At 34.4% G+C, this 27,929-nt stretch overlaps 1 protein-coding gene across 15 annotated transcripts in view; it reads left to right on the top strand.

The window, feature by feature from the left end:
* The window catches only part of LOC129793612 (potassium voltage-gated channel subfamily KQT member 1), a 151,115-nt gene that overhangs the window by 50,306 nt on the left and 72,880 nt on the right, over window positions 1–27,929 (top strand). For 3 of the 15 annotated variants that reach the window (XM_055833760.1, XM_055833758.1, XM_055833757.1), the window contains exon 1: window positions 4,011–4,336. The exons of 11 other annotated variants lie outside the window; for them this stretch is intronic. In XM_055833760.1, coding sequence (XP_055689735.1) covers window positions 4,296–4,336 — 41 coding nt within the window. In that variant the 5' untranslated portion in view covers window positions 4,011–4,295. Of the gene's footprint in view, window positions 1–179; window positions 931–4,010; window positions 4,337–13,900; window positions 14,229–27,929 lie in introns of those variants that run through there. One more of the 15 variants, XM_055833759.1, reaches the window with a different exon arrangement.

Here is a 27,929-nt window from a genome sequence, read left to right as displayed (position 1 = left end):
GTTCCACAAAATTATTCTCTCTCTCGTGGGGCATTTTCCTCTCTCTCCGTGTGTGATAAGGTGCCACGAAGGATGGTGTTTTGATGTGGAAAATGATTGTGAGTTGCGAGAGGATCTACTGAGAGTGAGAAATGAGTGAAAATTACAACCACCAAAGGCGCAGCTCAGAATACGATAGTCGAGTAAATACCATGAAAAGTGACGGTTAGTCTCGCAAGTACCACTCAAAGTGGCGGTTGTTTTCCATGCGGAATGACCCGCTTTCGGAGTGCCCATCACACAAAAATTTCCCACAATTTCACCGTCAAAGTCAAATAAAGTATTTTACTTGCCCCTATTTATCGTCTCTGTCTCTCTTAAAAAAAAAAGTGAATGTGTGTGAACTCCTTTTTTCCTCCACCCCCATCACTATTGTTGGGTCATCTAAAGTGCTGTGTCCCCTAAAATAAATATTTTTAAAAATTCATCGTTTTCACGCAATAAATGTATATTCTGTGACTACCAAAAAAAAATTATTATAAGAAGGAAAAAAGTAAAGTTTCTGCATCCTTTGCATTTGTGCAAATAGTGTGTGTTATGTATGTAAATATATATAGTTGAAGCATCGAAAGGAACATCATCGTCGCGCTTGCAAACCTGAGAGGAAAAACAACAACCATTATTCCGGATTGTCATCAAAATGTGCTTCTAAAAATAGCATGGCACATCCTCCTTAATGAAAGACACCATCTAATCAGTGCTGTGTGTGTGGATATTTTATCAATTATAGCGAATCTCCTGGCCCTGTTTGGCGACAGAGTTTTATATGGTTTTGTTCTTTTTTTAGTTTGTTACTTTTATTTATCAAAAATCGTGCTCACACTATGTATACGTTATTATTTAAATTGTGTCGCTAATGTGTCGTGAGGTGAATTTTAATCAAAGTGAATAGTAATTACTTAATTTTAATCCAGCACGAGACAGAAACTTGTGTCACACCGCACAGAAAATGTGGGTCTCTAAACAATCTTTCTTTTTTTTATTATTCCTCATTCTTTGTATAGACGAGTTTTTCCAACAAGTTGATGAAAATGTCGTAAAAGTGTGTCCATCGAAGGACGGCGAAGAGCTTTTTCTTTCCACCCCATTTCTATAGCCTCATACTGCGCGGAGAAACTCTATTACAACTCACCCCTCAAAACAGAGAGAAAAGTTTCCCGCATATAAACTCTATCTATTCCGGTCAATGGTGATTTTTATATTACAACAAGAAAAAAAATCCCTCACATCCGCTGAGAATTCAACACTCAAAGTTCAACCCTTTTGTCGCTCTATTGCAACGTCGCGCACTCCCTCTGGGCAATATGGGAATTGCACAGGGTTTTGTGCTTTAGTTTAGTGCTCCAGCAAAGCGCGAATCCTTATAAAACTTTCAAAGAGCTTAATTCAATTTTTTTTCACCATCAAGCGGATAAAAAAATGTTCCTCTGCATGTGACGGCACATTGATGAGTTCATAAGTTTTGATCCTTTTTGTGATTGACAGTGAAACTACAAAACCTATCTCTATACCAAAATGGGCAATTTATGTTACATCAACGTATGTACGTTTACAGAAAATTGATGTTAACGTTGTGCCTGTGAATGATCTAAGGCGATTGATTTGAATTTTATTCGAAACATTCTGAAAGGGCAGAAATTGATGGAGAGTTTTGAGGGAGTTCTGAAGTTTATTTTTGAATGAAAAAATTTCCTTCATACTTTTTAATTTGTTTGACAAACATGAGGGATTTATGTTTAAATTTATGTGGATAGGTATATATATAAAAGATTATTTAACGAACTCAACCAACTTCAATAAATAAATTAAACAGCTAATTAAGTATGATAGGTAAAAGCTATTGACAGGTGGAAAATTAGAAAACTATTTGATTGTGATTTTAAAAAGCATTGAAAGTTTTTAATTAAAAATAAAACTTTTTAAAATAAATATATTTTGGCGAAGAAGTGAACTGGAAAATTTATATATAAATAAGTTAAACACACAATATTTTCTTCATAAAATCTTTTAGTAATTAAAAAAAAATTCTATGTTTACAAATTTTATATTGCAATAGACAAGAAAACAATTTTTTGTGTAAAGAAATTATATACCTACAGTTCCTTAATTTACCATCCTCCACAAAGTCTTTCAGAATCGTAATTACGCACTTTGCTGCCAGAGCAGTATATATTGAGGTCTAGTTCAGATTGCGCGTAGTGAGTTCTAACATTATATCCATATTGAGTTATTCCTTTAGAATTTTCAATCTCATATATAAAGAGTCCTTGGCATTCATTTGTAATTGGTACAGTGAGACTGTAGATGATGTTGTCGTCAGTTTCTTCGTCAAACACAAGATTTTCTGCTACATTGTCAACTGAGCAGTTTTCTGGCAGCTTCCAAGTGTAGTTTAGAAGAGGAAAGCAGCTTTCCGTGCACCGGCATTCAAATGTAATGGAGTCCTGGCACATCAGAAAGTCCCGATGAACTGTGATATTTGACTGGGAGCTTCCTGTCTCAATAGTAGCCTTCATAAGTCTATCTGGTTGAAGAACTGCTGATAATTTAGGTACACCTTTAGGTTTTACCAAAAGGATTGTTTCCTCTTTTTGGATCTGTTCAGAATCATCAAGGAAGCTGCATTGATAGAGCCCATTGCTGCCAAAGTGTCCGATAACTTTAAGGATGTTAAAGTCTTCAGTCTGATCTGAGTTATCTGATGAAGACTGAGATTCACTGTTAACTACTTTTCCATTGTGGGTCCAGGTATAGTTTCTTCCTAAGGCTGATCCGCATGTTAAAGTAGTTTCATCACCTTCGGTAAGTTTGAACACTTCAGTGGATGTTTCTTCGTTTAACGACAAGACTTCCAAATCAAATAAGTTTTGTATCGTATTCGTCATAAAACCATAGGTTTTTTAGATTCTGAAGGAATCAGCCAAAATAAGTTTAATGTTGAAACACAATACGCACAATCGGAACCAGAAATAGACCTTAATATATGCTGCTCTTCGAATAAAGTAAAAACTTTTTCTTTTATAGACATGGGAGAAGTGTGCGGAGGATGGTAAACAGATGGAATTTATTGGAAAATATTTGATATTTTTAATTCTTTTGTAAAAATCTATTACTAAGAAAATAAAATTTAATAAATATAGCAAAACCAGAAAAATCCTAAGAAAATTCTAACGAAGATTTTCAAGAAAATACCTGAATATGTACATAATATGCCGATTAATTTGAAATTGATGAATAAAGTTTCCACACTGAGAGTTTGCACACATTCTGGAGAAATGAAAACACGATAGAGGAGAAGACTTTAATTAACTAAAATTACTATTTGCCCATTTTCCCATACGATATATAGTTTTCTTATGAAATGGAAACTATATTCTACCTTCTATTGAATTCTCATATATTCAGACAACCGCGTGCATAAAATTGTTCAATAATTCAATAAAAATTTCAAATCAATCGCATGCAGAGGCAAAACTCGTGTGATTTATTTACCGGATGGAGGGCATTTCAATGCGCGAAGTGAGTCACAGAGAGAAGGTATAAAATGAAATAATTTACTAAACGATGGGCCCCTATTTTGAAGCAAAAAAAAAGTTTGTGTACATGAGAGACAATGAAGTGACGCGAAAAGAAAAGTTTCTTGTCATTGTGGTTGGTCAGCACGCGGTCAGACTTTTGAATTTATATACAACATGTCCCGCGATCTTAATGTCTACGACGGCATTTCTTATCGCGAGCCTTATCAATATTGGTATTTAAAGAAAAAAAATATTTATATATAAACCAATACTAATCCAACTGCCTTTTGCCCATCTCACTCTGGCACATTCAACTTGGCATCAAGCTTTCGAGGCATTCTCGTGGCATACGCTTAGAAATCTTCATCAATGAGAGTGTTTTTGTTTCGAAGAAAGAGAAATGGAGTGGGGGAAACTTGAGGTTTTGTCACAAAATATCAAAAATATCATTTTCAGTTTAAATTCAGACCGTACAATGTAAAGTTTGTGTGTGGTGCTACATATTGCTCGCCAAGTGCCAATTGCGCGAAAAATTATTTCGTTAACTTTCCGCTCTATCTCTTCGAACGTAAAAAAAATTGGTTTGTCTTCACATTTTGTACATAAACGAGCCTATATGTTCAAACGCCCATTGCCAATTCAGATGCACAACCTGATATGCTTTGCTTCGTTGCATGAGAAAACTATTTTATTGATCTGCTATCGAAAGGAGGCACAAAACTAACCGCCCACACAGCAATGACAGACAATTTCAATATTATTTTAATTGATAGATATGGGTGAGTTTTTTTCCACTTTTTTTTATTTATTTGTTCCTTTTCCTTTTCCTTTATCTCCTTCCCCAAATTTTTTTTGCTTAGAATGTTTTTTCTTCTTTCCTTGTTTTTGTTTATCTTCCCAACGTCTTAAGGAACAAAAAAAAAACACAAGAAAAATGATCAGTGATTTAGTGCTGTTGTTGGGATTAGGAACAATACGCGTACGATGCTGCAAAGTCCGCATCACGAGACAATTCACGATAAAATCCACTTTTAATTAAGTTTACAGACAGAACGAATATATTTTACCCACCAAAATGATGAACCCATAATCTCGCGTGTCTCGTGTATTAAATGTGCCGGAATAAAGTTGGCAAAACCAGCAGAATTTTCCTTCAAATTTGTCTTTTGAAAACTTCAAAATTCTCCTCTTTCTCTCTCTCACTGTGATTTAATCCCAATCAGCAAAACTTCCCTTATCACTGTGACATGTGTGTGCTGTCCTACATCGCCATTCCCTCGTTCGCTCTCTCATAGATAATTGAATTACATTCAGTTGGAATCAGAAGAAATGATGTAGTGCAAATAAAATGATGACAGAACCCAAAAAGTTTACGTGTTTTAGACTGGATTAGAAGAAGGAAAGAGATTTGGGGGATGGAGTGAAAGAAAAGCTAAAGAAAATAGAATTTTATTTGTTTTTCTTTTACATATTTGTTTAATTCAAATAAAGTTTTCTTTAAAAAAATCATGAAAAAGTTTTTTTTTGAATCTGAATGTTTAAAGGAAAACTGATTTTTCCTAAGAAACATTTTTATTAATTTTTTAAATTAAGTATGTAGATGAGTTTGTTAAAAGATTTTCAAATATATATTTTTTTAATATTTTTTATTATTATAATTTTTATATAATTTTTTTATAATTTTTATATTTTTTTAGGTTGTAAAATCTTTCTCTCAGTCAGTTTTCTTCATTTTCTTTTGAAGGAAATTGACGATTTTCTTAATTTGTAAGAAATCTCTTATTTTAAATTAATTAAGAATGGAATTAATCAAGTCAGGAGTAAAGAAGAATGAGCAAGAAATACAAAAAAAAACTCAGAAAATTAAAAATTTTGTTCCTTGAAAATAAAACTTTTGTCTCAAATTTGGATTGAGAAATTTTCCATACAAAAACATAATATTTATTTCTAAGAAATCTGAATTAAAATCTAACGAAAAATCGTTTACCTAGAAAAGAAAATGAATCGTAAAGATTTTTTCTTAAATAAAAATCTCTTTTTTGATAAAATTTTGTCGATCAGATACAAAGTCGAAGATCAATCAATTTCTGCATCAAGAGGCATAATTAAATATTTCTTAAGAAAAAAAAATAAAATTAAGACAATTACATCCAAGATTAATTACCTTAAAAAAATTAATTAATTAAATTACCTGTAAAAAATAAATGAAACCCTCGTCGGAAATGGGTTAAATGAAGATGTTCCGTCATATGGCAGAGGTGCCTTTGCCACGGAACCCTCAATTAATTAATCAATTCGCAGAGAGTCTTTAAAAAGTCAGTGGCACTTTGTGTCAAAGATTTTAACCCTTCTCACACACACAGGGTGATTCATTGCAAAATCCACAAAAGCCACCAATTTTCTTGCGGGTGCTGGGGCTGCTACTAAATAATTTCCCACCGACAAAATGAATTCCTGACGAGGCTCGGTGTGATTTTAAGGTGTATTAAATCCCTGCTGTGCTACCTGTATATACCTTCTTTGAATGTTTAATGTGCTACAGTAGAGGTATTCCCACGACGTATGCAAGATGGTGTTGCATCAAGAATTTCGTGGGTGACGAAATGAATTAATTGTAGAGACGAAATGAATGTTAAACTTATGTGCGAAGGGTGGGAGGGGGTGGGAGCTTAGGTGGGTGAACTGTGTACATGAATTCTAAATTGATAGGCATTAACTGACATGTTATTCGTTGATTAAATACGACATACGGAGTTGCTCTCGACTACAGTCTGTAGTAATCACATGCGCCTACCCTTAGTGGCAATTAAACACATAAACGAAATTTATGTTGTTCCTATGCTCTGTTGTTCCGCGCTACTGCTAGCCCACACACACACACCCTATTCTAGCCTTTATTCTCCACCACAACCTCCTCCTGCCCTTCCTGCCCCTCCTGCTCCCGTGTATATAGTTGGAGTGTTGGTATTTTTGGTGAAATTTGCTTGGAGAGAGAACGCGCGTCCGTTTGCGTTTAGTCACCCATTTGTATTTGTCCAAAATGTGAGAGAGAAGACTAACCCAACATGCAAGGGAAGCCACAATGTGTGGTGATTGACGAAAATGCGAATGGGTAGTGCAGGAGATTTCCCGCCAGCCTGGAAAATTCCCACGTGGGATGGAAGGCAGGTGGGGGGGTTGACGGAAAATCGATTTGTACCAATTCCTAATTGACTAATTGATACCCCCACAGAGTGAGTATGTACGTACACTCTCCTCTGGAACAGGTATCAAAGTCAATCTCTTCCCTATCAAAAATTAATGTCAACGTTGTCTCGCACATACCCCACCCACACACTCTTGCCCCCCAATCACCCAAAAGGCCCAAAAAAAGCTCTCACAGAAAGCATTTCATTTTGGTCAATTTTGCGTGGACAAATTGTGGAAAATTCATGCATTTTTTGGGTGTGTGGGTAGGGCTGAAATCACTGCTGGTCGATTTTCTAATCCATCGTTGAGCTTCCTTAAGCTAACTCTGATAAGAAAATTGACGGAACCATGAAGCATTAACAAATTTTTGATGGGTGTTCTCTCATTTCTCATTTTTTTTGCCCGCCAATGCGTCATCCACCTTTAGCCAAATCTTCTGTAAACATTTTTTTTTCAACTTCACTGAATGCCTCAAATGATGAGAAATATTGGAAATTTTTTTCTTCAAGGGAAAAGAAATAAATTAATATTTTGCCTTAATTCTTATAGACAGAATTTTATCAAAAACAATTTTTTTAAATATTTTTTCAAACGATTTTTTTATAGTCTGAGAATATTGCGTATTTTCCTTTGAATTTTCCCATTCAAAAATTAATTTAAATTTTATTTTCTCACAGCCTACAAAATTTTTCCTTCGCACAAAACATTCTCCCCCACCCCCATGCATTAAACATTATTCAGATATAATTGATATTGCATAATTCATTATGAGTTGACATGCCACATTATAATGTATGAGGTACAAATTGATTATGAATAGCTCTCATTGCCGGAAATTGCAATAATTTTCTTCATATTTCACCCCCCGCACTGCAACATCTCCATTTAGGAATATTTATTGCTGCAAATTGTTGAATGCTCTTGCTAATTAAATGCAAAAGGAGTTTTTAATGAAATTTTCATCTCTTTTGTCTTTGATTTTCATACAAAATAGAAACTTTTTTCAGTTTATGCGACGATGTCTTTTGCCTTTGCTCTTTGAGAGCTTTCTGTGAGACACTTATCGCTTAAAAGAAAATTAGAATTTTATCTCAATTTTTCATAATTTGTGGACTTTTTTCCGTTGAAAATCAGCAACAACCTCGCAGTTACTCGCGTCATTAAAATTTACTAATTAAAACCCTCAATGGGTAATAATTTCGCTAATGATTTATGATGAAGAAAAAAAATCAATTTATTTTCGCTCCATTAGAGGCCCACACAGAAGTATGTAATATATTTTTAACCCCACCAGATGGTAATTTAGCTGATGTTTTTTCTTCTAAAAAACTTTTGGTGGACGAAAAGAATTATTTGCAGCAATTAAGCGTAACATACACGTGATTTGTGAGTAACAAAGTCCCCAACAGAGAACATTTTAGCACATTTTATGTAAATATTTAGTATGTTGCTAATTGAGCGACTAATGACAGTTACATTTTAAAGTGCCCACATACGTCATATTTCGTAATTTTTACTTTTACGCTCCAATTTGCACGTCAAGTGAAAAACAATGTCTCTTGGCCACTAATATAATTTTTTTAGACCTTCATCTTTAGGTTAAATATCTCTGGCTGTGGGTGTCTGATTTTTATAAATAGCACAGATTCTGAAAGCTACATTCATCCCTTTTCCAATGATGATAAATTTAAGAAAATCGGTTAGTCCGTTTAATTTTAGCGATGCCCTAAAGAGAATGTGAGAAATTTGAGGATGATTCATTTTGAATGACTGTAAAAAATCAACTCTTTGACCGATTTTGATAAATTTGTAGGTTTTGGAAAGGGGATTAATGTAGCTTTTCGAAGTCGGAGATATTTAAGTCTAAAAACAAAAGCTCTTTAATCAAATATTGTAGTTATTTATTTATCTAAGCCCTCTTGGTACACATAGTATCAAATTCATGGAGAGACACAATATATAGCCCTCGAGATAAACTCTCCAGTTTTTTCTCGAGAGAAATTTGAGTATAAAACATACTAGACAATATTTTTCCGTCAACCGTGTGTAGCGTATATAAATTCACAATCATTATATCCCACTTGACGTGGAGTGTTATTGATTGGAGCGATTTGATCGGCCAATTATGACCCTCTGGAATCTACTTTTACTGTCTCTCGGCCGTCTTGCGATAATGCAATAATAATATTGTATATTATTCAATAATATCGACAACAACCAGTTGTACCTATCGCCACATACTTTTCTCATTTCCCTTCCATAGATTTTTCTTTTTCCGATAAGACCTCTCTTTTTCCCACAATAGTAAGGAAGTTCGGGTAAATGTGTATTGGTGAAGAAAAAGACAGACTTAGGAGTTTTTTTTTTCACCCAAACAGAAGTTTTCTTATCAATGAAAAAACTGCTGAAATACAAATATGGTCAGATTTGCTTCATTCTGTTTTTTTTTTACATTTTTGGGGGGCGAATTATCTTATCTCCTTGAAACGTGCTCCTGAATGTAAACTGTCAATTTTTTACTTTTATCATAGAGTAATCAATTTTTTTGGCATAGTGTCAAGTTTTTAAAGAGATTTCCAGCAAAAGAAAACCTCGAAGAAAGACGTCATGAATTAATTTGCATAATTTTAGGAGAAAATTGGCATCATTCTATTGAAAATTGCATACTTTTTGGCATATTTATTGCACTTTGAGGGTAGTTTGTAAATGAAAAGGGAGTAAATTTTGATCTCTGTTTGGTATTTGGTTGTGTTGTATTGCTATGTAGTATAGACGTTGTGGTCCATAGAATGACTCATTTTTTTATATTGTTTAAATTTTTTAATCATATGAAGACAATACGGCAAATTGCATATATTCTGGCGCAATCATAATTACAAAATTTGATTTTCTCTTTAATTTTTGTCTATTAATTTTTTAATTTATAAATTGATCAATGAATGAACTGACAAACTAACTAATTAAACCCCAAATATTTTTATTTTTTACAATTATCTCGTACTAACTTTTTTCCCAGCATCAAAAGCTATTTAAAAAAAAATAAATTGAACAAATCCATACAATTGGAAGTTTAAAAACAGTTTAAATTAACATAAGCTTCGTGAATTAAAACGCAATGTCAATTTTTAAAATTGGCATCAAGCCTCATTCCAACAGACTTCCGGTCCAAAATATAAATTTTCATTTGCTTTTTTTTTAATTAAAAATAATGTATTTTCCACTCTTCATCCAATTGATGGAATTATTTGTGCGCTGATAATTAATTCAGTGATTTCATTTATTGATATACAATGTAAACAATGGTGGAAAAAAGAAGTATCATACGAGCAAATGAAAAATATTCAACGGTTACAGAGAAAAGTGGGTACACTGTAAATTTCCCGGAAAACCACACAGACCAATTTTCCATATCAAATACATACACAACACACTGCATTAAACATCATGGCATTGGGGAGGTATTCCGCAGTTGGTTTTGGTTTTTAGAAACCATATAAATAGTTTCAGAGCAATATGTGTTGTATAATATAGAGAAATCTCCTCACTTTTGGCTTGGTACATAATTAATTATATCCGTGGTATCCCACACCGAATAAAATACAAACAATTTGAGATGCTATCCATTCTATTTAGCACCCTGAGAGTGCCACCACTGATACACAACTTGATAATTTTTACTCGCTCATTCCCCTTCTTTCGCATCTCATCTTGATCTCTTTTTTTTTTTATTTTCCGTGTAGATATACATGTATGTACCTCCCTCGAATGCGCAGGGTTTTTTCTCTCTGTGCAAATTAGTGCCATTCCTATTAATTTATTCATAAGAAGCATATTTAAGCGTATATGTGTGTTAGAGAGCATCCAACCCTCGAGCATCAATTTTCAACCCTCACCCGCAATGGAAGCTTTTGTGAAGGGCGGAGAGTACCGGGAAAAAAAGCTTCCATCGGCACCATTCTATAGAAAATAAACAAGGAGACGAACATTTTCACCGCAACAATTTTGCATAAACACGCCAAGAACGGTGGGGGTGGGGGAGCATAAAATCATTTTACAATCGACTTGTGGTTGCTTCCGTTGGATGAAAAGGAAAAACAAATGCGCGTGGAAGGAAGAAAGGATCAGCGTGGAAAAACAGGCGACACTGAAAATTAATAAGATCCTCCTAAAATGGAAAATGAGGAGCTTTGTTGAATATTTTTGGTATATTGTACGTACTTGAGATGTTCAAAAGGAGACTTTTAGAGTTAAGAAGAAGATTCTTAGACTTAAAATCCTCGAGAAAATCCACAGAAAGCAAAGAGCAAAGAGAGGGTGGTTTGGATTAAAAGAAAGGAGTTTCAAGATTTTATTTATTATCACTTTTTTTTTTTTAATTTTTAATTCTAGATTAAACAAGAATTTTTTTTAAAGTTTTCTTTTAGATTCTATTCTATATTCTTCACGTTTTTATTTAGAATTTAGTCGTGATTAGTGTTAAAATCATTAGAATTCACTGCTAAGTAGAAGAGCATAACTGTAGGCATGACACATTTCAAATTACATACATTTAAGCGGTTTTCTGCTGCTCTATGAAACAATGAGACATTAATCAATGTCTTCAGCGTTACAAGCTTGACTCATTATGTACATTTTATTTATATAGTCAGATCATTATCATGTGAAGACATTGGTCAATATAAAAGGCTAAAAGTTGTAGTATTGTCGGTATTTAGGGGCCTTTTTGTTGCACTCAGAGGCAATGAGAAGGACGAAATTTAAATTTAAAGATCAATATAGGAGTTTATTCATCAAAATATTTTTTTTATAAATCGTCAAACAGATTTTTTTCATTTTCCATTGAAGTGATTGAATTTGATACCGGTAAAGATTTGCTAAAAATTTAAACAATGACGTCACCATTGTGTCTGTTTTAACACTTTCGCGTCTAATAGGTCATTTGGCTGATTAAAAGGCGAAACATTTTTTTTTTCTGAACAAAAATTTTTAAATTAATAAAAAAGAATAATTCATTAAACTTCCTTTAAAGATTCATGAAATTCATTAAACATTTCCGCTGATGTTTCATTGATATGTTTCACAGTGACGTCATTGTTTGCATTTGTAACCAACGAATTCTTTTAATTCTTTTAATTTTTTTACAACATTACGTGCGTCTTAATTATTTCCTCGAATGAAATCTTGACTCAAATAACGATGAATAAACTCCTTTTAACTCATTGAATTTTACATTAAAATTTCTCAAAATAAAAATTCCTCCAAGAACACTTTGTAGTTAATAAACTATCTAAGTTTTTTGTCCTCTCACAGACATCAAACCTCCATGTCTGCGTAATAAATTCGTTTCCAAAGTGCCCGTTAAAATGCCACACAATGTTGGAATCAGTGTGGCGTTTTAAATGAACCTTTAAAAGACATTGAGATTAAAACGAGTAAGAATATTTTGTGACTGCGAGTACACATAAAATAACATGGTCTAGAGTGGCAATAAAAGTTGCAAATTCAAATGATTACAAGCCACATTACATACGCCACAGTGTTGCCCCGCGCTGTGGATACGTGCACACAGCGAAATATTGAATGGAAATTCATTTCATTGAGCAACAAACAATAAATCTCCCATTAAATGGTGGAGAGAAATGGCAAAGAATATTTTCCACTTGTCGGTGCCTTCTCCCAATAAAAATGTTATAATTCAATGAAAGTTCGTGGAGCTTTTTCGGGGTGAAGCCGTTCTGCATGGCGTGTGTGTGTGTGGGAATGTGGGAGGGTTTACTAAAAGGGCGAGTATATAGGGTTTGTGCTTTTGCACACGGCGGTGTATCTAATCCACTCAAAATTTATTTTCTCTATTTATTCCTACAACATAACAAGAATAATTACGAGACAAACAACAAAATTTCTCTATATGGCTCTAAGGGTGGAGAATGCGGGAGGGAGAGACTGAGCGAAAATTAAGCTATGTGGATAATAAAAAATGTTGGTGGTCGAATTAATGTGCCATTGAGGGTTGCAAGATCGGGGGGAGGCGTGGGGGTGGCGATGTCGGGCAACAAAACCATCATCACCCCAGTGGCGTATGTTTGGGGTCACCCCCAACATGATGTCTCCGGCCATTTCGTTCCATGTTCTCACTTTTTCGTTCCAAAAATACCTCCAAATGTCCGAAACTTCTTGGCTTCTTATAACCAAATTGTGGACTAAATAAAACTTTACTACGGCGCGTGGTAATAAATTCTTTTTTTGTGACCTTTTTGTCGTGGAAAAATCGATTTTTTGCAATATGTTTTTAGTTTGCACATCCAAGTATATGTAATACGTCATGGGGGGTGAATATATGTCGTGAAATTGTATACATATGTATGCCATCATATGATGTGAATCCTTTTTCAGGGTTGAGTGACAAAGTGGATGGAAAATTGGGGTAAATTAATAGTATTGGAGGGATTTAATATTGAGGTAGAAAATTACATCACGAAACAATGAAGAAGCGTGATCGTCTGCGGGTGTTTTATTGGCAAATTTATATTGCTCAGAGTCACATTTATTGGCATTACCCAAACATTATTATTGCGTTGCATGAGAAGCTCCTCGAAATGTGAATTGAAAGGAAATTACACTGCAATTATTTCAAATGAATAATTGTAGTGGGGTGCAATTGAACTGCATGTGCTTGAGCAATAATTGCGCCAAATTCAATCAATATTGCAAAAATCATAACCTTAAGATTTATTTGATAATTCTCATTAGAGAAAAATATTTAAAAAGTATCAAAAGCTTCATCACCATTGACTGGAATTATTCAAATCATGTTTTTTGTTTTAATATTGGTTTGTCCAATATTTACACGGATTTCTAACCTAACATATTCACATAAATTCAGTACACTTTTGATTTTCTGTCTCATTCATACCCATTAAATGTAATGGTAAAAATGTTTGGTTAGAAATTCGGATAAATATTAGACAAACCAATATTTTCCCGCCTAAAACACATCAATTGGGACACCCTATGCCATAAGAGAGGATACTCTAATATTCAATTTCTGTCTCGTGCTATTGTTTGGTGCATTGTTTAAATCGAAGACCAATTTGGTTGACAACAGCCGATGCAATAACTCACCCAGTTTTCCAATATATTACCTACATATATAGCACAGCCAGAGCATACGAAATTAGTGTGTTGAAATTGCAAGTAGCAAAAGCAGAGGAAAGAAAAAAGTGAGAACTTAATTGTCATACCAGAGAGCATCATACCCTGTAGGCGAGTGTTGAGAGTTACGAAAAGAAGAAAGAAGCAAAAAAGAGGTAAAAAGTGCAAATAAAAGTACTTGAAATGAAAGTTGTAAAGTTAGACCTCATGGTGGTGTAGAGGAACGAGAATATAATCAAGGAAATAATGATGACAAGTGCGAAGTTCAAAGCTCACAAGAAGTCTTCAAGCAGACCCAAAGTGGTGGACGTCAGCGAAACTTGACTAACTGTAAGTTCCATCTCGCATGCTATATACAATTCTAATGCTCCTCATGTGTATATATCACACACAGAGGAGGCATTGTTGCTCCCTTTTTGGGGTTCCCATTACGTCTCTCCTCTCTCTTTTACGTACAACTTCCGCCTCTTCAACATTCATATACACCACACACATTTATTGCGGATCGTGTTTTAGTATAAAATTCAAAAGCTCCCACACCTCCTTTGCTTCCTCCAAAAGTTCCAGCCCACAAGAATCATCATCAGTGCTTGTGGTGTCTGTGTATGTGTGATAATATGATAGATGGAAAATGTTCATACCATCAGAGCCTCGCCTGAAGGGTGTGTCGGAGCTTTTTGTCTCACTTGGTATTTTTTTCATCCCCTCATTTCCAGAGACCCTCTCACTTTAGATTTCAATTAAATTTCCTCACCGCAGAAGCTTCCGTGGTAGCGGAAGACATGAACCCCAACAATAGTGTTACACTCTTACCCTTGTTACAGGGAACATTTTCACCTCACTCGAAAGATACACCATAAGATTTCCTCCTTCGCATCAAATACGCTACATGTAGCACACTTAGAACATACATAGCAATATTCATTCCCTAATTGTGCAATTTGATTTAAAGCCACCATATTCATATGTAGCTCTATATATAATGTGAATGCCAAGTTGATAATATAGGAATTCATGGTTATACCATCCTAATTTAGGGGAGCTTGAAGTAAAATCTCATTTCTCTATAAGCTCAAATATCCTGCATAGTGATGATATTTATTACTCACATAAAGTGGTCAAGAAACTCCCCCGTGAAAGCAGACTTTATGGAGATATTTGGTCAACCTCGAATTTCCTTTTGGCAATAGCTTGCACAATGAATGCATTTTCTCATGTTTGTAGACTTTTCTTCATTCTCAAAATTAACTGATTAAATTTTATATTAAATTTTGAGATATCAAACACTCAATTTAACTGAAAATTAAAGAAAAAATTCTTAAAGAATTAAAGCTGTACGTAGAAAGAAAATTCCCATATTTTTCTTTGCCAATAATGGATAATCAATTATAAATATTATTCCAGGAATATCCCATAAAATATTCATAAGATAAATTCCTCGTATTTTGCGGAATTTCCCACCCCGGGAAAATCGATTGATATTTCCTTTTTCTCAAATTAAAAATATATGTACCTACCACGTTTCCCTAAAGGAAATTCATCACAATGCCTTTTATTACTTCCGGAAGTTCTTTGATGTTCAAAATGAGATTAAAAGTTCATTTAGAGGAAGAATTCAATTAGTGTAATTTTCCATCCTATTTTTTCACGAATACTGGGATGGAGAATTGAAGAGGAAAAATAAAGATAAAAATAATCATTCTCAATATGGATTTGTGATTCTCTTCATGGATAAAAAATACAGTAGTATCACGCTGCACAACGTCCTCTATTATCCTTCATTTCGAGTCGAGTCTTTCAATTTAACTCAACATTTAAACATTATCATGACGGTGAAGAAAAGAAAATTATTTAAGAAAAAATGAACATTTTCTTTTAGAAAAATAAAGTTCATACAGCGTGACATCACTGTATGTTGTAAAATTGATAAAAATATCTGTGAAACTTTTGCATTTTCCCACGATAAAATATTCCTATCGGGTTCTTTTCGAGAGAGAGAAAAAAATGTCAAACACAGCTTTTCTCATTCAACTTTGTAAGTTTTTTTTGTTGTTGTTGTCGAGGGAATAATGGTTGGGATCCGGATAAATCCACTCTGTGAAGCTCCCATGAATAAAAGAAGTGATGCAATTTGCCCATTATTGCCCCCAAAAATATCAATAAATCGGTTGTACTCCGCGTGGTGTGTGTACATAAATTTTTCAATGGAACCTTTTTTTGTGCGAATCCCTTTCAATTGAATATTTAAATCCGATGGTTTTCTGTTTCCTCGTGTATATAATGCGAAATATTTTGCACAAGGGGGTTTTGGTTAGGTTGGGAGTTGTGGGGGTGGATAAAAATGGCACTCATTGTTCATTATGGGGATTGACGAAAAATGGGTGGATTGTGTATGGCACGCAAAAGGGAGGTTGATGACACGTACGCTGGAATGGGGGAGTGGGAGGTTAGATTGAAAAGATGGAAATAGAATCTGTTTGCTGGTCACACTTCCTCTCTTTTCCACCCCCAACCCTTTATGCTGTTTGTTTTCGCTTCATAGACTTTTCGGATATCCCTTCATCCACTCTCACATGACCCACCCCCATCCCCAAATCTCCCCCAGAAGCGCCATATCCTCACAATATCCTGTGAGCAATTCATTCTTTCATCCACTTCGCACACGGATCCTTGTCCCGAGGATTGTCTATTCGAAAATTCACTCCTTCACCGTATTCATCACACAATCTGAATACATACTTTGTCCGATACAAACTCTACCATTTCACCCATGGGATTGATTACAAAGGGAGAACCTTAAGAGCATGCCAAGCACATACATTTTGCTATTTGGAAGATTAAAATACTTTCTGAGTTTCATGTTGCTCTTAAAACTACTATCTACGATAACTCTGTCACATGGAATGCATTTAGGGGTGCATTTTAGCATAACTTTAAGCCCTTACATTGCAGGCTTTTCCATTAAAATAATTTCCTATTGCAACCCGCAGGAGATTTATAATTAGATGAGGGATTTAGAATAAAATGAAAACTTCAAACATCCATAGAAAACACATAGAAATAGAAGTACAAATGCAACTAAATCCCTGCGGTTGAAATTGTGGTCATTTAAGCATAAACATAACTACTTTAACTACCTGTTTTATAATTTACAGTGATGCCTCGCAGTATTACGTCAATTTGTTTTCAGTTCTGGTTAATTTTTGAATTTTCCTGGAGCGCCAGAAATTGTTGTTTTAACCTCGATTTTTCATTTTGTAATATATTTAGTACGCTCTGAATTTTCATGCTTGACTTTGAGAGCACAAAAGTTGCAAAAAAAAACTTTATTTTCACAAAAGTAGAAAAGATTCATTTAAAGACCGATTTTTAGAACTTTTTGTTCGAAATTTAAAGAATGTTTGTTGGAAATTTATTTTTCAAGATGATTTTGAAGGCATACTGAGAAAATTTCTCCTCAGTTAACATCCCAGAAAAGCTCTCAATATCATAAAAAACTTTAAAAATAAATCACTCCATACTGCGATGCATCACTGTAATTATTTTATGAAATGATTCCTGCCCCTCAAATTGCCTAATTTATGTGAATTGAGAGATTTTATCCGGTAATTATGCCATTGGCGGTGATTTAGTACACCAACAATAAAATGTTAAAACACCGTGTATGATTGCTAGGTCTATATAAACTAGGAAATGTTTGTTAATTTTATGGTCCTTTCACATTTTATTCCCAAACCATTTTCATTTTAAATTGGCAAACTTGTGTGTGTGCGGGCAATAGTGAGTAATGGTGGGTCATAGTCATGCATAATTGTGTGTGAAACATTCGAGGATTAACATCCTGTTTTTAGGAGGAGAGCACATGCACTAAAATGAATTGGTAAATGTTAGGTCATAATTTTAGTTTAGTGGGAGGTTGTGGTTGTTAATAAAACTGCCACTGTGAATGATTTTTGTGATATATTTTGTGGGGAAATGAAGAATTTTTAATGGGTTGATGCAAAATGCAGAATTGCGTCATCTTCTCTTTTCGTTTAGTTCTCTAGCGACGTTTTGATTTTGAAAGGATTTTCTTCAAAGTATTTTTTTTTTTACTTTTTCCCATTCCTAAGAAATTTTGAAAAATATTTATGAGATATCTTCTGGCGTCTCTTCAGGGAATTTAGAACTAATACTGAGATTGCAGACAACGCAAAGTTGATAAGAAGATCAACAGATCATACCAGGCGCCTCCACTGTAACTCTTCACAAATACCCTCAAAAACATACTTACAAAAAATCATTAAATATTCTTAACTTTGTTTGAAAACTAAATGAAAATTCTATGCAACTATTTGAGCAAAATTAGTGGAATTTAGATTAAAAGGGAAAACTTTTTAATGGAAATTCATACAGAAATTCTAATGAGTAAAATATTCACACACACACCGTCCAATTCGGACTGTTCATATTTACATTCAGCATCGTATTATTTCTGCAAATCCCTTTTAGTGCTAAGCTTAGCCCAGAGATTGTAGAGAGAAGTAAGCAAAATTAAACATGTGTTATTGTATGTTTAAGAAGAAAAATAAACACACCGCAACAGTTCATTTTGGAGTTCATCTAAATTGATATCCTCGCGCGCAATTCCATTGCAATGAAGCACCTCTCCATTGCCAACGAGAATAGAGTGGGAAGAAGAGAAAAAAATCCTCACGATTCTATCATAAAAAGGTGTCTTTTTCACCACATACCGCCCTCTCTGTAAACATAAGGTTAACGTATACCAAGCTTGAATTTGTTGAAATACGTATACATACATACATAGTATCCCACATGTAACCACATAATATATTCCTACAAAATGTTCTAAAAGAAGGAACAAAAAAAAGTGAAATTGAGGGCGTATAAAGTGAATCTGCTCCAAGAGGTTGGCAGTCAATTTTTTCAATTACTTTAATGCCATGTATTATATACCCCCTCAAGCACATAAGCTGTCTCCTTTACAAAGTTTTTCAGAGCTCACCAAAGTGACATTGCTGAATGGAGCAGCACACACTACGCAAAATGAGCGATTTTGCTGACTTCAAAGGACGCTTTAAGCGTTTCATTTTGCAAAAAGGGGAAAAAATCAAATTCCATAGAGCTTATTTGTTAGGATATATTGTACATATTTGGACAATGCGGAGGAGGAAAATAGACGCGTAGGATTACCTAAATATTGCATGTAAAAAGGCTTAGATCAAAGGGCTATTATTTGGTTGTAAATTGAAAAATCCCTAAAGCTGCTTTGCAGAGGACTTAACATTTAGAAAATTTCATGGCTCTCAAATAATTTCCCTTTGGAAATATGTAATCATACAAAGCAATTTAAATTTAAAAGGAAATTTGCCAGTATTGAATGGTTCTAGTTTTGAAATGTTCGTCCTTAATTGGTAATTAAAAAAAATTATAAATAACGTATCATTTAAAGAATCTAATCCTAGAAAGGTATTGATTGCATAAGATTTTTTAAATTAAAATTTACAAGAAATTATAGCTTTGAAAAAGCGAAAAAGATTACAAAGTATTAACGATAACCTTGAGATACTTTTAATTTACTTTTCTGGGTTTTGAGAATTTTTATTCACTTACGAATTTATTTAGAAAAACATTCAAAGCTCAGTTGGATAGAAAAAAAATTCAACTATATATCTCTCCTAATTAAAAGCTCAGAGAAATTATTTTTAAAACATTTGTAAATCAACAAAGAAAACTTCTAAAGGAAAGTTTTGCTGAAGCTCAATTTTATTACTGAGATTCAATATTACTTTTATGATTAATTTACCTATGAAAGTCATTAAACTTTCATTAATTTATCAATCAAAAAAAATCGAAATTAAATTTCATAATTTGTCCTTTGATTGAATTTAATCGAAATGTTCTTCTGAGTGAAGCTTTTTCACCTCTCAAAAATTAATTCAAATTGATCAACTTTACTTTTTATATCTTCGTTTTGAGTTCTTATACAAAGTGCTCCATAATAGCACTCACTTTGTATAAATCTCCTTCGATTTTTGTTCCAATTTACGCTTAATTAGGTACTTGAGAAAAATTGTGTATACCTGTTGGAGGGAAAATCCCATTCTATCGTTAAGGGAGATATGGGGCTCTCACAAAAGTCTATTGTGGGTAAATTTCCTTTTGGCAATTACATGGAAAGAGCAATTTTAATGCTTTTTGTACGGTCAATGGATATATAGGGAGAGGGAAGTTGTACCGTACACCACCCCCTTTATGTGCTGTTTGGGTGGGTTGTTTAACCTCTCTCGCTCTTCCTTTTCACCCTCTTCCTGGTAATTTCTCATCCCCCATCAATGCAAAAATTAAATTACCGTAAAGTCTGGAAAATTTTGCCTGGAAAAATTGGGAGCTTTTCTTTGTTTTGTTTTGTGATTTTTATTGTTTAAAATGTTACGGAGCGCGGAAGGCTTTAAGCCCTAAAAATCAAACTAATTATTCGTTAATTTCAATGAAAAACAATCCAAGGGAAGCATTAAAAATTCTCAGGCAAACTCACCCAATTCTACGGTAGAAAATTGTCGAGATATTGTGGGAAAAAGAGAGTAAGAAAGTCCCCATAATCTCGTTATGGAAAGCACTTTTCGTGGATGAATATTTCCCATTCGCACGGTGGAATTGACACGGTTCGATAGAGCGAGCGCCTGTTATGGCAACAATTTACCTCCACTTCATCCATCAAACGAGCCAATCCCAAATTTTCAAACACGCTAATTTATTCCGCCAAAGAGTAATTCGCCTGAATTATTGATTTCCCATGGAACTGTCGACACACAGTGGGAAATCCCCATTGTGTACCGAGATGAACTTAATTTCAAGAGCGAGGAATTTTCACCCCCAGAACGCTGGTGGGGCTGGGGGCAGGGGGTGAGTTTGTGTATTACCCCAGAAATTGGTGACATGAAGGAATTCTCATGAAATTGTAATTTAAATCTCCCTCCACGTCGTCATCAACGGTCCGCGTGTAGATGAGCTATCAATTACTTATAGCAGCTCCATCCATTGCTAATGATGTTAAATTTTGAAATATTAATAAAGAGAACGTTCCTTCTTTTTGCTTCTTGTGTGTAGTTGAAAATAATCTCTCATGACCTAGTTGTGGAATTATATATCCTAATAATTTATAAACTTTTTTTTTATATGGCCAAAGGACTCGTATAGCTGTGAGATGTCTAAATCCCCTTGAAACACACAGACACAAAAAAAACTTGAGGGAAAAAAGATTTCCGGAAATATGGCTTTGAGAGTTTTCTCTGTGAGAAATTTTCAAGCAAACCCTCCCTCGCGAGGGGCAAAGAAAGCACAAAAAAGTTGAGGGTGGATAGTCACACAGGGTCTACAAAGAACTAGAAAAAAAAAGAAATAGAAACACAGCTAAAAGTTAAGCTCCGGAGGGGGTGTAGGTGGGTGAGTAAACGAGTATAGTTAGGTGGAGAAAGTAGAGAAAGGAGCCAAAAATTAAATTCTCTAATCTCGTTTGTATTTTGCGTCTAAACATTTCTGACACCTCCACCCCTTTTAGCCCCAATTCTCGTTTTTTTTTCGTTCGGTTTGAATCTACCCCTATATATGGATGTTTTCCTCACTCAACCATACCTATGTCTCTGAAATGCCATCCACAACCCCCTTTTCGTGGAATTGTGACACAGATTTTAACAATCATGTCCATGTTTTGACGAAGATCCCGAAGAGAGCCTGAAATGTCGCACAAGAATTGATTTTCAAATTTTTGTAGAACTTTTTTTTCTAGGGGTTCAAATTGAAAGGGTAACGTCGTTATCCTGTCAATCGTCTTGTCCTCTTTCACTCCTTCTTCAACCTAAATGCGCTGAAACTACCAGAACATAGGGAAAACTTTCAGCTGACTAAACATAATTTTTTGAAGAATTAAAAATTGTAATTTCCCGCGCAAAAATAAAAATCTCCCCAACTAAATTAATGGCAAACATTGCTCCAACGACTAAAGTTATTTACTTTAGTCTCTCTCTCTGTTTTTTCCTGTATTCAGCAGCACGGTAAACAAATCTACATATCATCAAGATATATATAAAATCCACACACACTGGGGGCACACTATGGGGTGCTTTAATTGCGGCCAATAGTGTAGCAATAAATAGCACAAAGCAAATTGTTGTTTTTTCTCCTTTAGGGCAGTATATTGAGTTTTAATTTATGGAACTAAACACACGTACAATATGCCGTATAAAGTGTTTTACCGGCTTGTTTTTTCGCCGGCTTTTTTGTTGCCGGACATGGTTAATTTTTGCGATAGCAATCCATCTTTATTGCCACCTGTCGGTTAGTAATTAAGTGGCACAGATTGAGGCGAATTGAGGTGTTTGTTCAATCAATTTTAGGCACTTTCTTCAATTTTATTTCAACTGTGAAAAATAAATTATTTCTATGTTTCTATGTTTTATTATTTATTATTTCTATGTTTTATAACCGCGTTTCTTGTTTAACAGTGACAGCGCGATACAATTTGACAATGAGCAAGTGAGAAAAAACAACGAACACCGTCTTTTTAGCAAAAGGTATGGGTACAGCTTTAAAGGTTGTTTTGGGAATTTGGAAAATGAGGGCTTTTTTTGAAGTTTTCTGGCTTTTTCTGACAGATATTTTGAGAATTTTATACTTTGAAATATTAATTAAATAATTTTGTTTAATTTACACGTAAAATTAAATTTTAAACTCAATTTTTAATGGAAGAAAAGCACAGGAAATAGATTTTTTTAAAGTTTTTCTCAGTCCTATATAATCATAAGACGTTTCAAGGGTATTTTTCCTTTTCCTCAAGTCCATAATTTAATTTTGATTTTTTTGCATTAAAATACTTTATTTTTTCTAGTCTAAAAATACAAAAAAAAACTTTATTTCAACCCTTGTAACTTTATTCTAGTAATTGGAGCTCCAATGTAATTTTAAGTTTTTGATTTTATAGTTTATATTCACTTAAAAGAAACCTAAAAATTTCCAAATTATTATCTAGAAGCACTTAGAAACAAAGTTTGATCGCATTTCTTCAATTTATCTTCACAAGGAACATTTGAAAAGAAAATCCCAGCACAATTAATGAAGAGAAGTACTTGAACGATAAACTTTCTTTGCAAAAACACTCAATTGGTTGAAGTGGGAGATGGGTTCACAAAGTAAATAATCCCCATTCAATATTTCTATTAATTTAAGAAGCTATATATAACGACATTATGGTCTTGAACTTCCAAAACAAACAAAACTCTTCGAGTCTCACAGAAAAAGTTTTTTTTTCTTCAGTTGCAGACGCGCAAAATTGGCACAAACACTCAAACTTTGGGATATAATTTATATGCGGTCGCAAAAAAAAAGTTCCTAATTAAGAGATTCTTGTTGCTATTTGATAGCCTCTTTGTGGCCAATTTCATGTTGTACACGTTGCTCAATTGGATGGGGTGTAAGATGGGAGAAGGTGGAGAGACTTTCAGTAGCAAAATTTATCGTTGACCCTCGAAAAAGAGGAAAAGTCTCGGGCAGAGCGAAGGAAGTTGGTTATGGAGGAACAACAAAAGAGTTTTCTCAGTGCAGGAGGAGGGATAGTGTTTCCTGGCACGTTTCTCCTTCCGGACATGCAGAGAGATGGTGGAGGAATTCCCTTCGCATCCAAGCATGGCTTTTCATCCATTTCATTAATAAATTGTACACGTGACTAGATGTCCATCCATCAAAATTATTACACCACCAGTTGCTTTTTCCCTTTTTCTCTCGCCCCCACATCGCATCCCAAATGACGCACATACACACACTCCATGCCAAGTTCCTCCTTCTTACGGACTATACTGGAGGAGCTAAGAAATACCAAAGTGTATATGACCACGTACAAGTGGCCAGACTTAACTTACGGAGACTTTGGACAGGAGAGGATGAAGCTTTGCGAAGGATTTGCTCTTAATTCGAATTTCAAGGATGGGGGATTATTTGAGATTGTTGTTTGTGTTTTACTGGTTGTTTCTTAACTTTCTTGCTGTTTTCTTTTCTTCAAAGGAAAAGCTTTATTTCCGCTACTTAAAGAAGTAATTAAATAACAAATGAAATAATTGTGGATTTCCTTGTTCCCCATTCTTCTTTTCTTTATGACAATTCGTATTAATTTCGTTCTTTCATCAGGCTTTTTGAATGAAATTTAAATTTTTGAAATAAAATCAAATTAACGGATGATTCGATTGATTTCTTTCAAAGAAAAATTTCTTTTGATGGAATTTTTTTGCAAAAGAAAAGCTCAGTTGTGATGAAATTACTTTTTAAAAACTGTGTAACATTCTCATGAAAAACATGGAAAGTACCACTAAACCAACTAATTCAACTAATCCTGCTTGAAAGGGGAAGTCTGGGGCAAATTGAGGCTCATTTTATTCCCTCTTAGCATAGCTTTATAACTTTTTCCTAACCAACATGTGTCCCTCTTAACACTTCCGTCCTCTCAAACATTTTCCGTGCATATATACATAACATACTATGCTTTTCCCAGAGCGCTCATTTTGTCAGTTCTTTGGGTTCAATTACACTTTTTCCATAAATAATGATGCAAATTTCATAAAAGTTGCAAAGTAATATTGTTACACTTTATTATTATTGCTATGCTTTCCAACACGGAGACTTTTATGCTGGGGGTGAGTGGCAAAGTTCAAAGGAGAAATGATGGTGGGTGGGAGGGAGGAGATCGTGGGAGCTTTTGATGAAAATTTCCCTCTTAAACGAATCAACTGCCTCTTTTAGCATTTTGTCGCAAGGCGCTGTGTCGCCAACAAAGTATCTCCTGGCGAAAAACTTTTCTCAACTTATTTTGCAATTAATTTTCTTTTACTCCTGTGTGCGGTTACCGCCTCCCATCGTCCTTTTTGAAGCTTCCTCGCCTTCCGCGTGGTCACAGTTCCGACTTTCCGGTCGTTATTGAATAATTGAGTAGCATTATGTATAATGTCTATGTTGATATCAACCCCACGCTATGATTATTAGCATCAAAAACTTTCTTGCAAATTTCCCACAACGTTTGCCAAATTGCCCATGAAAAAGTTCCTTTTGCAAAAAAAATAGATTGTGGAATCTCAGGGTGAAAAATGAATAGTTTTATGGGGCCCGATTTTTCAGATCATTTTCATTGTGTGACGGCGGAAAACTTTTCACGTTCTCGTTAACCCCAATCACACAGCAAAATTGCACTCAAAACTTCAAAATTCATCAAAATGTGATTTGCAGAATTTTATTATTAGCCTCAAGTGTGAATTGAATTGTTTAAAATTTATATTCTCTCCTTGCGTCATGCAATTGATGAAATTTATTATAAATCGTGAATGTTTTTGCACCACAAACTCGCTTTGGCAATCGCTGGAATATACCACAAGGAGCACAAATATAGTCATTGCGGACGGGGAAAAAGTTTAAAAGTATATAACAAAAAAGTCCGTTAAAAAAGGAAGCTAAATTACTTTACGATGCAATTGGATTGAACAGGAAGTGAGAGAATGCAAAATTTGCAAGAGTTGTGTTGGAATTTACAGCATCCACTACCCTTTTGGGTGAAAATTAGATTAGGGAGGTATTATAAAAGTTGCAAAGTTTAATAGGAAGAGCTTAACTTTTTCCATCAGGCACTTTACTATATAGCAAGCGATATATAGCAAACAAAAAGCTTCCAGCATCTCAATTTTCGCAATGAGATCTCTTTTATTTCAAACATTGAGCATTCTGCAAAGTCACAATCACCGAATTTTCCCTTCATTCCCTTTAGAAAATCCCATCAAGTTGAAAAGCTCTGACGGAGAGAAGAAGAGAGAGTCCAATAACAGGGCTATTTTGGCAGTCACGGTGTGAATTTCTAATGTGAAAATGATTGCTAAGAGAGTGTGGTGGAGCAACAGTGTAAGAGCGCCCCAAATTCCACCCTCACTCCCCCATCCCCTCAGTACGTAGTGAAGCTTTTTCAGTATGAGGGACAAAGTGAAAAATGTCAACAATTGAGATCAACAATTCGCCATGCCAATTTGAAATGAAATCTAATCCAATTGGTGAGATGCATGAATTTTCTTCAGCACCACACGATGCTCCCATAACTTCCCAACCGCACATCATTTGAATGTCTCACACACAATGCACACACTTCATACACTACGTGATGAGGTCATCGTGCTCAAAGCGACAGATTTGCGCTTATCTTCTGTTCATTGATACTAAATACAAACACGCATCGAATTAAATTGACTTGCACATCAGTATCAATGTGACGACCCCTTTGAATTTATCAATATAAATATGCGATTGCCAATGCTATATATTTATGCTTCATATGTATGTATATTTACCATCATCATGGGCAAATCTCTGCCTCTGTGGAAGGGAGTACTACACCCACAGATCTCACACAGGGCTTACCACTAAGCCACAAGGGCGTAATTAGCTTATTTATGCTCGTCAATAGAATTCAAAATGACTTTGGTTTGAAATAGATCATACACAGTGGAGAGAGTTAATGGACATAGTTGGTGCACCGCAGAAGTAAATTTTCCGGAAAAGTGACCTTCAATAAAATTTAATATTGTTTATTCATCCGCAGAAATATAATGAGAAAACATTTGAACACTAAATTAAAACATTTTAAATAACTAAGGGATGGTCACGTTATTTTGGAAACTCGGGGACTTTCAAGAGCGATTTTCAAACCAATTTTGAAACCAAAAATTCGAAATTTGCTTGCACTCTTGTTAAATGGCCAAATATTGATAAGAATTCAGTATTTTCAATTTTGAAAATAAATTTTTGTGCTCAAAAAAATTATTTGAAATTCTCACATTTTAGCCATTTTGTTCCTGTAGAGTTTCCAAAATAACGTGACCATCCCTTATATTCAGAAGAGATGAAAATTTAATCAAAAAACAAACTCATAACTATTTTGGGTCAAATAATTTAATTCTAATTTAACACAAAGAAAGCTTTAATAGATTTTTCTCTTTGTTTTTTCTCGGTTTTTTAGCGTGAGCTTTATCCTTTAAAGATTTTAGCCACGCCCCTATTTTATCTTAATTTTGGAAGAGATAAAGAAATGGAAAATTTGTTTATAGCTTATCTTACTTCCTGTAAAAAGTTTCTCCGGCGAGTAAGTGCAAAGCTTTTTTCAGGAGAAAAAAAATCTTCCGGAAGCTTCGGCCTTAGAGCACAAAAATTGTGATGCGATCGTCGCGCAATTTTGCGTCGAAAGCTCCAGATAAAGCTGTTTTAATCTGGGTGGATTAAGATGCAGGAAATCTGCCAACGCTTCCATGAGTTTTTCTTCTCATGAAAAAAGATCTGACTTACTTCTCACATTATAGAATCATTTTATTTCAATGTAAAAAAAATAAATCCAAGAAATCATCAGTGGAGACGTCGGGTTTTTCAATATATCTCACCTCATCAAATATGTCTGATAAAAAGAGCTTTATATGAATGAGAGAGAGAGATTTTTAATTCTACTTAATTTCCCCTCATTTCATTTATTATCTCATTTCAATGATTTTTTTAATCCACAATGCTTCCATCAACGTCTTATCTCATTAATCTTCTTACCCACCTAACACTTATACCTTGTATGTAGATATATAGCAAAAGCTTCAACAAGAAGTATAAATATTCATTCGCTTTTTTTTGCAAAGTGATTCCACCTTCTTTCAATCACAAAATTCTCGCATTTGATTCTTTCACCTAAATAAATCACTCAGTGTTGTAGTTCAAGTTTGCAGAGATTCATTTCAGCTCTGTCTCACGCTCTATATTTACTTTCGCGAGGGGTGCACAGGTCGTCGGTGAGCTTTAAAAATCTGTTTGTGCACAAGAAGTAAGTTTGCTGCTTTGCAATGTAGCGTGATTTGTTCACGTCGCATTGACCAACAAACAATTTTGTAGTGAAGCTACAAATCTTGGAAAACTTCTTGTGAATGTCTCCCCGTCTTTGGGTATGAAATAACATACGATGTAATACATTTTCTG

The sequence above is a fragment of the Lutzomyia longipalpis genome, chromosome 3 (assembly GCF_024334085.1).
Source record: "Lutzomyia longipalpis isolate SR_M1_2022 chromosome 3, ASM2433408v1".
NCBI lineage: Eukaryota > Metazoa > Arthropoda > Insecta > Diptera > Psychodidae > Lutzomyia > Lutzomyia longipalpis.
The sequence above is the reverse complement of the archived record's forward strand: the minus strand, read 5'-3'. Positions and strand labels throughout refer to the sequence as shown.